The sequence below is a fragment of the Rutidosis leptorrhynchoides genome, chromosome 5 (genome assembly GCF_046630445.1).
Source record: "Rutidosis leptorrhynchoides isolate AG116_Rl617_1_P2 chromosome 5, CSIRO_AGI_Rlap_v1, whole genome shotgun sequence".
In the NCBI taxonomy this organism is placed as follows: domain Eukaryota; kingdom Viridiplantae; phylum Streptophyta; class Magnoliopsida; order Asterales; family Asteraceae; genus Rutidosis; species Rutidosis leptorrhynchoides.
The window spans coordinates 444,222,321-444,236,267 of NC_092337.1; the positions used below are offsets into that span (position 1 = coordinate 444,222,321).

General features: G+C 31.8%; 1 protein-coding gene across 1 annotated transcript; it reads right to left on the reverse strand.

Annotated features, from left to right (window-relative positions):
- Positions 1-6,591: 6,591 nt before the first annotated feature.
- LOC139850112 (uncharacterized) lies at positions 6,592-8,324 on the reverse strand. Its single transcript, XM_071839701.1, has 2 exons — positions 7,838-8,324; positions 6,592-7,367 (listed from the first exon to the last, which is right to left on the reverse strand). The coding sequence occupies exons 1-2, from the start codon at positions 8,322-8,324 to the stop codon at positions 6,592-6,594; spliced, it is 1,263 nt and encodes a 420-aa protein (XP_071695802.1).
- Positions 8,325-13,947: the final 5,623 nt, after the last annotated feature.

The window sequence follows — 13,947 nt, forward strand, 5'->3', positions numbered from 1 at the left end:
CGTCTTACTCGGTGCATTCACTGAATATCCTATTAGTTTTTAAAAGGAAAGAAAAATTATATAAGTTATCCAATTAATAGACTTTTCTGATTTTGCTCACGTTTCGAATAGCCAAAAGATGCAGCAGAGGGGCAGGATTCATTTGGTCTCAATATAATTGAGTACTGTTTGGCTCCAATAACCCTGTCCACGTACAAATTCAACTATTACTACGAACCAGAAAATTTTGATGTCTATCAATTTAACCACTTAAAATAAATTTTCGTAATTTAAAGAAATTTAGAGAAGAATTAGAAAATTCTATGTCCTAAAAACTAGAATGGCGAGAAATAAGAAAGAAAAAGAAAAAGCGCGTCGAAATAGGTCGAAAAAGAAAAGAGTTGAAAAATAAAAGGAGTCGAAAAATAAGAAAGAAAAAGAGTGACTTATAAAACTTTAAAAACACTCGACTAACCCAGCCTTATTACTATCACTAACTTAAAATTAAAATTACAAATTGAGATTACTAATTGGAGTGATAATTGATACATAGGTAAAAGGCGTCACAAAATTCTAAAGCATCTAAATCTTAGTCTAAAGAAAAAGCACTTAAAGGATTTTACGGCAATGCCTAAAAATCTAGAAATAAAAATAACTATGGCAAAAACTAAGTTTAAAACTAAGTACGAACGAAAAATATAAAAATTACGCTAAAACAATTAAAAAGGGACAAAATATAAAAATATACTAAAAGTTGTAAAAAGTACAATTTTTATAAAAATATTATTTTTATATTATTTATTTAATAAAACTATTAATTTTATAATTTAATAAAACTAATTCAACTAAATACATAAATTAATTAAAACTTAAATTAAATACTAAATTAATTAAATATTTAACCCTAAATACAAATTAATTAATAATAATTAATAATACTCCGTATTTAATGCAGATTAGGGTTCTGTCAGGCGCGTGTCAGGGTGGCTCCGCGAGTCGCGGTACACCTGGCAACAAACTCCGCGAGTCGCGGGGTTTGAAATTTCAGATAAGGTGGTTTCGTTTGACAGGTTCTGTAGTTTTTTTTTAAATTATATTTTATATATTTTTCTGTTTTAATAATTAAATAAAATATTTATATAAATTAAATAAAAACTTATGTTTTAAAAACTAAAATAAAAATAGAAATACTTTATAATTTTATAAAAAACTTAAAAATAGATTTATATATATATATATTTTTTTCATTTTTTTTATGTTTTAAATAAACGCAAAATATTTAAATAAGACTTATATTTTTATAAAATAAAAATAAAGAAACTTAATAAACCTTGCTACAACACTTATAGGCAGTGTACCTAATCGTACAGTAGTGTAGTTTTTAGTAAGTCCGGTTCGTTCCACAGGGAAAATCTTTAAACAAAGCTTAACGCTATATTAGTTTTAATTTATAAAAATACAAATATATAAATAAGTAATATTATTATTATAAAAGGGGGGTTTTTACCGTTTAATGACCGGTTTGTCGATTTTAAAAACTTTAGTCGCAGTTAAAACCTAATGTAAAATAATAAAAATAAATATAACTTAATTTAAAGCGTAAAGTAAATAACGATAAGGAAATTGCGATAAATAAAGGTGCGATAAAATAAAATTGCGATAATTAAAAAGTACGATAATTAGAAGTGCAATTAAATATAAAATAAAGAAAAATAAATATGAAATAAAAGAATTATGCTTATTTAAACTTCCGTAATCATGATGTTTGACGTTTGATTTTAGTTTTATGCCCATGGGTTAATTGTCCTTTGTCATGGATTATTTAATATGTCCGTCTGGTTTTTTGTCCATAACAGTCCATCAGTCATAAATATAAAGTGCGAGTGTCCTCGTCAAATTATCCTTATATCCGAAGTTAAATATTCCAACTAATTGGGGACTTAGACTGTAACAAGGTTTTATTACTTTGTTTAATAATTACACCAGGATATCGACTGCGTGTAACCCAATGTTTTAATACTTTGTTATCAATTATGCCAAGTGTCCTTGTACATAATTTTACCCCTGTTTTAATAATTCCATAGACTATTAATCCATTCCCGTGTCCGGTTAAATGAACGATTATTCGTACATATAAATATCCCGCCCATCGTGTCCGATCGAGTGTATATGGTTATTTATAGGGACGTCCAATTGTAAATCTTTATATTAAAATTAACAAACTATTATTTAGTTAAACAAATATAAAGCCCATTAATAGCCCATAGTCTAATTTCTACAAGTGTCGTTCTTTTGTCCAAATCCCAATTATGGTACAAAGCCCAATTACCCAATTTTAATAATTAGCCCAACATCATGATTACTTCGGTATTAAATAAGCATAATAATAACTTAGCTACGAGACATTAAAAAAAAAGGTTGAACATAACTTACAATGATTAAAAATAGCGTAGCGTTACACGGACAGAATTTCGACTTACACCCTTACAACATTTGCTAACATACCCTTATTATTAGAATTAAAATTAAAATTAAAATTAAAATTATAATATATATATATATATATATATATATATATATATATATATATATATATATATATATTACGTATGAATGAGGAGAAGAAAAAGATATATAAAACTCGTCGAATTCGCTGGCTTTTATAAGCAGTTTCAGAATTTGGGGCTCCGCGAGTCGCAGTATATTTCCCCTTCAAACTCCGCAAGTCGCGGAGTTTGCTTTTACAGCTCATCCCTTTTTGAATCTTCTTTGCCGACGGTTTTAATATATAAATATAATATATATATAATTTATATAATTAATTATATATTATATGATATTTATATACATAGTTAACTTGTAATTTTTAGTCCGTTGCGTCGAGCGTTGAGAGTTGACTCTGCTCCCGGTTCCGGATTTTCGAACGTCCTTGCGTACAATTTAATATCTTGTACTTTGCGTTTTGAATCTTGTACTCTTGTAATTTTTAGACGTTTCTTATCAATAATTGGAACCACTTTGATTGTATTTTGTACTTTTGAGCTTTTTGGTCGTTTGCGTCTTCAATTCGTCGAATCTATCTTTTGTCTTCACCTTTTATTATTTAAACGAATATCACTTGAAAATAGGACAATTGCAACTAAAAGCTTGTCTTTCTTGAGGGATAATGCTATGAAATATATGTTCGTTTTTAGCATTATCAAATATTCCCACACTTGAGTGTTGCTTGTCCTCAAGTAATATAGTCTTGAAATACTAGAATCACTTCTTTATTCTTCACACTTTGTACATCAGTGATTTCTTTACGGTGGTATAAACAATGGTAGTAACGATGTGGTTTACAGTCTCACATGACTTATAAAAATTTAGATCCTTAAAGAAATAGGATCTTTATGAAAACATTTGATCTTTTGAAAATTTCCTTCTACCTTTTACCCTAGATAAGTTTTCCGGAATAACCCTTCACCGGTGTTTGCAAATTCATTTTGTGGGTTTGGTGGGTTTCAGATTTGAAAACTTTAGCTCAAAACTTGTGGTTTTGTGTCACCCACTTGCTAACCTTGTATTGAGAAAGCAACACGTCCAGTTTACTTGTTCCGGATATTACCTTTCGGTAAACTACCGTCCGGTTATTAAGGAAAGCGTTGAACAAGCAACTGTTAAGGCAATGTCCCCTGACATTCTTTTAATTATGGTCTATAACGTATCAGATGCAATTACTATCCTTTGTAGGAGCAATAGTAAAGCTCACCCTTATAATTTTTCGGTCTGGCACAAGGTCCTGTCTTTGACCATGCTATGCAACCACCGTTCTTACGGTTGACACCCGATTTGGTTCAGGTGACCTAATGAATTCCAGTTGAATTCCTAGGATTTTACGTTCAATGGTAATGGACGCATTGAAAATGGGTTTTTCGAAAACAAATCGGTTTGTAATTTTGATCAAAATATTTTCTCGTTCAAGCTCGAGTTTAGATATCATTGAATTCCATGAGTTTGTAATTCTCAATCTTTAAGGTCAATCTCTAGGATTGAGTAATATCAGTCTTAAAAGCTGATTTTTGATCTTTAAGGAGATTATCCTTTCTGGGGGTCTGATTCATTAGTCTTATCAAGCTAATTTGCACGGTGCCCCCCATTGTACGAGACAGATCCTCTCATGGTTAGGATAAGTCTGACCACTTGGCGACCCTGTTTAATGCTGAGGTCCGTGGATTTCCTGCTGATTTTAGTGATGACTTTTCCCACACTTGGCTTTTATTTTCCTTTTTATTGTCCTCTATTCCATTTTAAATGAATTCTAACATTTTGGTTTGTTTCTCAATTTATGTCCTTTCCAAGGTAACAATAATTTCGGTGTTAACACCTAGTTTTATCGTTCATAAATATGTATAAACATGATTTTGAGTTCATTTAATTGAAAATTTTGAAAATTTTTACTAGAATTGGGTAGTCAGTATATAAGACTAGGGCTGTTCTTTATTATCAGAGAGCACTAGATTCTAATACAACTACTGCTTTACTAGTATTTCTAATGGTAACCAAGTGTATAAAGTAAAAATTTTAAAATCCAAAAGAATTTAACCCCTTCCCACACTTAAGATCTTGCAATGCCCTCATTTGCAAGAAATCAGTAACAATTTAAATTATTGAGGGTGATTAGCGTAGAAAAAATGATTAAATTTTACCAAAGTTTCCAAACATATTGTTGTTTGTGTTGAATGATAAATGGTGCATATCATTTGTTCATTCCATCTTGTTGTTACATCACATTTATTTTTCATCTTGTCATCAAAATTAGTTGCTTTTGCTGAACTTAATGCCAGTCTTTGAAAATGCGTTATTTTACCCTGTTGTGTACATAAGATAAACTGCAAACATATATACATATTTTTGAAGTTTGGTATATTAACCCACATTCAAAAATTATTAAAATCTAATAATAATAAAAGTTAGAAAATTATAAAAACTATTACAATATCAACATAAGTGCTAAATGTAGTAACATTACAAAAATAAAATAAATAAAACAAAATAAACTAGGGTTGATACTGATACCAGTAGGGGTTTCATGCATAACCATATGTGTTATAGAATGCTTCAGCTGGGTTATAAGTAGGATACGGTGGTTGGATCTCTATAGACCAGGGAGGAAATACGGGCTTTGGAGTAGGAATATAGTTTCTACCTATATGTTGGCAATGAGCTATGATGTGGTTTTGATGAACTTGCCAATCTTCAAATGCTCGATGTCTAGCATTTTCATACTCTTGTGAAGCTATAAACCTTTGCATTTTTGTCATTTCATTTCCCCCTCCCACATTACCTGGCTGTTGATTTCTTTCAACCTGTGGATGTCTTCCATTATATTGTACTACTGCGTTATTTCGCCTCTTCAAAACCTTAGCACCATGATATACATTTAAACCAATTGTATCGTGGGGTTCCGGTTCTTCGATTAATAATCCCCCCCGACTTATATCCACATCGAGATACTCAGCAATTAATGTAATAAATATACCACCTCCTATTATACTGTGCGGTCTCATCCCCCTAACCATAGCTGATAAATAATAACCCACACAATAAGGTATACTTACAGCGCTTTGTGGGTCTCGAATACACATGTGGTAAAATAAATCTTGCTCATTTACCTTTTTCTTATTTTTACCTCGCTGTGTAATCGAGTTCGCTAGAAACCTGTGAATTACTCTTAACTCAGCTCTATCTATATCCAAATAAGAGTAATTTCCCCCTTTAAATCGGTGATGGCTAGTCATTTGGCTCCATACACCATGCGTATCAAAATTTTCATCAATCTTCCTACCATTTAATATCAACCCTCGACAATCGGCAGATGCTAGCTCCTCAGGCGTATATATACGTAAGGCCTGAGCCATGTCTAGTAGAGACATGTGGCGCATCGAACCTCCTAACAAAAATCTAATAAAAGTTCGATCGGTTAAACTAGCTACCCGATCATTTATTTCTATACTACACAATAATTCTTCACACCATACTTTATATACAGGTCTACGCATGTTGAATAATCGTACCCAATTGTTAAAAGTAGAATTACCATACCTCTGTGTAAGTAATTCTCTAATCCGTTCGCCCAATCCTACGGCTTCTAACGGTTCCCATTCTATTACCCTAGGTACTTCAACAGCTTTAGAATGAAGAATGTGCAAGCTCCTTTGGTATTTTGGATAATCTATCCAACGTCTGTCTAATCTCAAGTTCGGGTGCAAATCTTCCACGTGCATATCTGAAAATGTCATAACTGGATGAGGTATATCTTGTTTGTAATAGTTATCAACATCCTGTTGTTCCGCATTCTCAGGAGGAGCAATGCGAGCTTGGGATGAAGATTCACCCCTTTCAGTCTACAAAACACATCAAACACAATTTTTGTACATCCAAATATGCATTGGTGTCAGCAAAATCATCAATCAAAATAATTACAATGACATGTTCAATTTATATCAAACTTATGCTTATTTTCATATTTTTATCAAATCTACACTTTTTCAAATAAGCATATACGAAATTGTTCGCCAAGTTCATAAGCATTCAACTCAAATAACATGTCAAAATAATCATTATTAGCAATTAAACAAGTTCATAAGCATATCGTTCTTTGTTTTCTTGTTGCTTTATCAGTAGTTTTAGACCCTCGGGCGAGGTTGCTCTATAGAGGGCAACATATAATTGACCATGGCCAAATATAGGTTTTGGAAGATATATCCCAATCTTGTTTAAGGATTGGCCCTGACTTTTATTTATCGTCATTGCATAAGAAAGCTTGATTGGGAATTGTTTTCTTTTGAGCTCAAATGGTAGGATAGGATCTTTATAGATTAGATTTACTCTTGGGATGTATACCTTCTCTCCTATTCTTGTTCCCGTAATGATTTCAGTTTGTATTACTTTTGTAAGCATTTGAACAACTATCATTCGAGTACCATTGCATAAACCACCAGCAAGGTTGATGTTTCTTAGAAGAATTACTGGAATGCCAGGTTTGAGTTGAAGTGTATGTGGAGGTAAAGATGGATAGTTTAAGTTGTTTAGGTAGTCAATTGGGTATAATAATTCAGTTTCACCTCTGTCATTTATTTGTGGGGTTGCGGTATCGGAACTAAGATAAGTTGTCTCTTGACGTCTAACCATAGAAAGAATAGATTCGTTAATATTATCGGCATCGCTGTTCTTGGGGCATACAATAAGTTGTTGTTGTAGTAGGGTAGCACTTGGAATTTGTAACAATTCTTCATCATATATGAATGATATTAGATTAGACATTCCATTTTCATCATCCTCTATACAAAATTCACTTGGGATATTAATCCAGGATGCGTTTGAAGGATCTTGTTCATCTGGGCTTCCTATATTTCCATTTTCGACATTTAGCAACCATGACGAAAATATTTCAATTTTTTTTCTGCTCGGAATTCAATCCTGGTTTTTGTAGTCACATGTTTTCTGTTAAAATGTATACTTTGAAGTATGACCATAAATATGAGTACACTAAAGAGTTGTTAATTATTTCTTGTTTGGAACCTCTTCTTGTGACTGGTAACGTCTGTCTAAAATCTCCGCCAAAAATTATTAGCTTGCCACCAAAAGGGTTGTTATAATCATCCATTATATCTCATAACGTTCTGTCTAATGTTTCAAAACAGCGTCGATCATTCATGGGTGCCTCATCCCATACAATAAGACTCGTTTGTAATAGTAGAGTACCGAGATGAGTTTTTTTTCTTTATGTTACACATAGTCTCGTCCGTCAAAACAATGGGAATTTTAAAACGTGAGTGTGCAGTCTGTCCAGAGGGTAATAGAAGAGAGGCTATACCAGAAGATGCTACTGCAAGAACTATTTTTCCTTGTGATCTCAAAGATGTAATGATCGATTTCCATAGAAATGTTTTACCAGTGCCTCCATGTCCATATATGAACAATATTTCTTGGCGATTATTGTTAGAAGCATCAATCACCAAATTGTAAATTTCTTTTTGTTTTACATTCATCTTAGGCAATAGTTCTTGCAGTTCGGCGTTTAACATATCTCGATCGTAATTTTTTTCTTCCATGATCATTCTGTTTTGAAGATCTGCAAGTAATTGTCCTGGAATTGATGGAAGACCAAAGTCTGTAACTGATTTTGAAAAAGGAATTAATAAGATTTCTAGCTCGTATAGAACATAAAATCGTAAATCGTAATCATTTATGTGTAAGTGATGAATTTGTAGGCTCGAAGCGGTTTTAAAAGGAATGTCGTCGGACATTGATTTCCAATGTTTGTTAAACAATTTGGTAGGATCTGTAGGGTGGCAATGCATGAGTATATTAGCAAATAGTAATCACATTTGTGAAGATGTTGCTGAAATCATAGCTTCCTCGAGAGCAGTATCCAATTCACGGTCGTCACCTAATAAGCCTAACAGTTCGCATGCTGCTCTGTAAGTTGAACATGTTATTCCATGGACAGTTTTGACATCTGTAAATGACGTACATCCTCGTTGATGACATAGTAACATTCGTAGATAGAATAATTCTCCCGCAGTAGGATGTACGTATGCTAACCTCCCAATAACTTTATCATTGGATTTTTGTCTAGGGATCCACATTTTCTCCGAAGTGTACCAAACAAATTTCGAAGGGAAATCTATGTAAGTTAAGTTCTGACCATCTGATGAGTGTTTGGTGTATGTTAACCATTCTGTTAGAGTAGTTTTTTTTCCCCTGGATTCTTAGCAATTGATTGTAAAGACTCTCTTGCCCGAAAAGTTACTGATTGAAAATTTTCCAAATGTACTACAAGTATTTGAACAGCCGGATCTCTACTATGAATGGGAAAGTTAAATATTCGCCAACATGCTTCGAATGGACATATAAATCTAGCGTCAATGAAATTTTTAATTTCATCTATCACTATTTCAGAAGAAGTTGAAGGGCCAGAAGATTCAACTCCGTATTTACTTATTTGAGGCACTACTCGATCTGTACCTTTTGAAATATATTTGAACAAATATTTGATAAGAATTGTCCATCCGCAGAATTCAACATTAATATGGGCGTTAAAGATTAAACACAGTAATCGATTGTACGGTACTACGTAACTGTTGTCGAGATTAGTCCCAAATTTATTGGTGTATATACCAGTGTTACGTCTTCGATAATGGACGTAGTCATCTTTATCAAAAAAGGTCTCATTGTTAAACAATTTAGGAAATTTTTTTGGACATTTAAAATCACTTACAGATGATTTAGATGATTTCATACATGGTGCGTCCATTTTTGCGAGGCCACACGGACCGTGCACCATTAAGTCTGATACAACTTGATAACCCCAAGGATCAACGCGTGGATCAGGTAATTCTGCAGAGATATAACTGTCCACATCAAGTGGAGTAATATTTGACGTCAATGAATGTATCCACAAAAGTATCTGACAATGAGGAAGGCCTCTTTTTTGAAATTCAATTGTATATACAACTGCATGTAAATATTAAGTGAAAAGATACTGTCAGTTTGTTTAAAAAAAAAAAAAGAGGAAAAGGGGGGTGGGTGGGAAAACTAAATTATTCGATGAATTAAGTTAATATATATATATATATATATATATATATATATATATATATATATACACCTAACTGTATGTAAAAATATATGTATAGAATATGAACAAATAAGATGTTAATGAGAAAACAAATACCTGCTTTTACGTCACCGAAAGGCGTAGCTTCTTTGACAAATGCAAGTAATTGTTTAAGTTTCTGTTGGTAAATTCGAACAACAATATCAGGACGGTCGGTAGGTGTCAACTGTGGAAAGGCAGATAGAAATGTCTTAATTTCTGGCCATTTGGAATTGCAAGTAAATGTAATGAAAAATTGTGGATTTCCATGCGTTCGGCATATAGCTAGCGCATCCAAATAGTGGCTATACATATACCTAGGACCGCCTGTGAAAGAAGCGGGAAGTATCAATCTAGATCCAATATCTAATCCATTTTGATCTCCTCTGTTGATACCATCGTAGATACCAGCTAAGTAGTCACTTCTTATATCCTGTTGCTTATTTCTTATATAATCTATTCTATCTAATTCTATACTACAATAGGCTGTAACTACATATTGCTGGAATAACCTTCCTGTTCTAAACAATAAATCATAAAATCCCACTCTACCATGTAATTGATAGCTATAGTATGCATTCATGGTAAGTCTTTTTCTTTTCCTACTACTACTTGTAGAAGGATCTTGTAGTGTCATTGATGTATTAAAACCTGGTTCACCATAAATAAACGCAAGAGGATACTGAAGTGACATGTAATGTTGATGTAATTTGTTTATTCTTTGTGGGGCTCCACCTTTTTGTTCAATTATAACATCATAATCACCAACGCTTTTAGGCCCGCTTTCGAAAACAATAGCACCTATAGAATTTGATGTTGGTAAATCATATTCACGTACACCAGGAGCATTAAATAGTCTGATACAAAAAGGAGGAACCTTATTGTCTAATAGCTTATCCCTTGCAGTTCTAAACAATTGGACCAATTTATTGTGTTTGTTTAGCATCTCTATTAACTGCACAACTATATCATGCGATAACTGGCTGTCATCATCTCCACCAAAGTGCCTCATCCTATTAGTCACCTCGTGTTCCGTATCGTATATATAAAGCTGTAAAAATCTAGGGGCATCTCCATCTGGTGGACAAAGTGAGCCTATCCAGTGATATATTTGACCAGATATCTTAAAAACATAAGGTCCACTTCCATTATTAACACTTTCATCAATTTGTGCGCCTAAAGATGTCATACTAAACATTTGATTATATGCACGAATATTATTCATAAAGTGGTTGTTATCTAATAATACTTTCATTAGATTCGGTGGATCCGGCGGTGAAGGAATCACTACGCGACCATCAGCACAACATTGGTGATAGTGAGTACGTGTATTTACAAACGAACATCGTACTCTTTCTTCTAACCAATAAAAAGCGCCGCAATGGATACAACTGTTATTGCAAGGGCCCAAATGACGATAAAATGGAGTCATTTCTAGCATAATATAAAAGGAAATTAATTAGACACATAAATAATATGTATTTAAAATTAAAATAGTAAGGTAAATAATTAAATATGTCAAAATATACCATCATATACACTGGCAGTGTATAGCATATTAGTAGGCATCGCTGTTGGTGTATTGCAAATAGTGAGACGATGTGCATCGGTAACCACGTGATCTACATTTAACAATAGAATAAAGAATATGAAATAAAAAATTCAGAATAAGAAAGTTAAATGCGTTGATAAATTTATAATGTAAATCCGTCTGCAGACTATTTTCTAAATTGTTAATGATACCTAATTTGTTTACATCTGAAGAGGAAGAGAATTGTGATAAGGTGCTTTGTTGTTCTTGCCGACGGCTTTTGCGCATTCGTTTATTGGGAATGAATTGATTTTCAGTTGTTGATGTAGTTGAGCTTTTTAAGTCTGGTGTCGTAGCAGTAGTAGTAGAAGGGATAAGATTGTTGGTTACTACATCATTTGAAGACTCCTCATTTACGCTGTTTTTATTTCGTTTTCTACATTTTTTTGACATATTTGAAGCAGGAATAGTACTTCTCTCCAAACTGTTGCCAATCATATAGTTTTGATCACCTGCATTTAAAATTTTAATAAAATTAAGAGAATAGATAATTATAAAATAATGTGTACTAAACATTGAACTGTATATTTCGAAATATGGATGTCAATTTTTTTGGTGTAACATGTATGTCTTGAAATCTATGTATCATGTAATATTGATACTAATTTGTCTTTTCCTTACAATGTATAATAATATCAGTAAACATAAAATAACTATCTGACCTAAAGTACCAAAGAATATTGCAAAGAAATTTTGTGAATTTGAATTCCTATTGTCTGAAATTTTGGAACAGTTCGTTTCAACTCAAAAACATATTATGGATCATGTATTCATTTGATAAATTTAAAGTGTGAAGTTGTATGCAGACTAATTTTTGCATTGTTAATCATACCTAATTCATTTGCATCTGAAGAAGAGGAGACATGTGATAAGATGGTTTGTTCTTGTACTTGACGGCTTTTACTGTCTTTATTTCGTAATTTACATTTTCTCGCCAAATTTGAAGTGGGAATAGCAGTCCGACCCAAATTGTCACCAACCATATTTATTTGATTACCTGCATTTAAAAATTTAAGCGAATTCCAAAGCACCAAACAATATTGTAAGGAATTTTTTGTTGAATAATAATAATAATAATAATAATAATAATAATAATAATAATAATAATAATAATAATAATAATAAAAAGGGAAGGAAAAAAAAAGGCTTATACAAAAATATAACCCAAACAATAGACCTGACAATAGAGTTGACAAGCTCTTGTGATTATGGTTTTGATCATTAAATTCCTATCATATATGTTGTTGTTGATATACACGTGGGTAGTCTACTAAAATAAGTTTCAGAATAAATCTCAACTTTAACCCACCAATGCTAAAAAGTGAATAATTTTAATTTGTTACCCAAACCACATGTTGCCCACTTAGGTACCCATGTTACTGATAAAAGAGGGGCAAACTGTGATGACCCGGGAATTTTTGACCAAATTTAAACTTTAATCTTTATAAGATTCTGACACGATAAGCAAAGACTATTGAACCGAGTTTCAAATTGTTTGAACTATTTTTCATGTATATTGTTAACCTTTGACTATTCTTGACGATTCACGAACAAATGTGTGTAAATAAATATATGTAAAAATATATATACATATAAATATAAGAGTATGTATAATACCTTGAAATAATAAAATATACTTTCATCAATTTGAATTAAAAATGTAGAATAACTACCAAAATAATTAAGTTAATATTAAAATAATAATATATAAATAAATATATGATAAATATTATAAATTGTAATATTAATATATTAAATGTAATTATAAGTTTAATTATAATTATTATATTACATTTAGTATTATTAATATCATTAAAAATATAATACTGAAATTTAATACATTTGATTTGTTATTATATTTTTTTATTTATTAATATCATTATTATTATAAATAATAGTAATAATATAATTTTAGTATTAAGATTAATATTAGTAATTATTACTATCTTTATTTCTTTTATAGGATTATAGTTATTAATATTTATATTTATATTAAACTGAGATATATCATCAAATTTGTTTTACATCACTATCACAAATCTTTTACTGTCTCTTAAAGTTATTTAACCAAATCTCTTACATACATTATATACTATATGCACAAGACATCATCAAGAATCAAACACGAACTCTTTTGTTGTTTACTTTTGTTTTATGCTCTCATCCGAATATAACCCAAGAATCACTATCCATTCTGTTTCCACTAACTTTATTATATATCCATCTATCCTCTATAATACATATACATACATTTACATATGGAGAGTTAATAAAACAACCACCATCACAACCATCAAGTAACCCTGTTATCGAGCTGCTGCTATGCTATACTCTTGCTACATACTTATGAAGCCTAAACAACTCTACAAACCATAAAATTGATGCTGCTTACTCATGAATTGAAGAAACTACTGCTACTATTATACATCCTCTGTTACAGCTCCACACCATCATCACCTCACCTCTCAATTCACCATCAAGGAACACCCTGCCACTCTCATCAGCCACCTGCACCACAGCCACCTGTACCACAGCACGTTAACAACCATCTTGATCGACCCAATTCAAATCACCACAACCACGGTATGTTGCTATACTTGTCTATCATGTTTTCCTGCCAAAATAACCCAAATTCACTGTCGTGTTACAATCACACAGCCTTTACAAAATAAATCCTAACTAGTGTAAATTTTAAAAGAATGCTTCGGATGTAAAAGATACTAAGTTTACAATG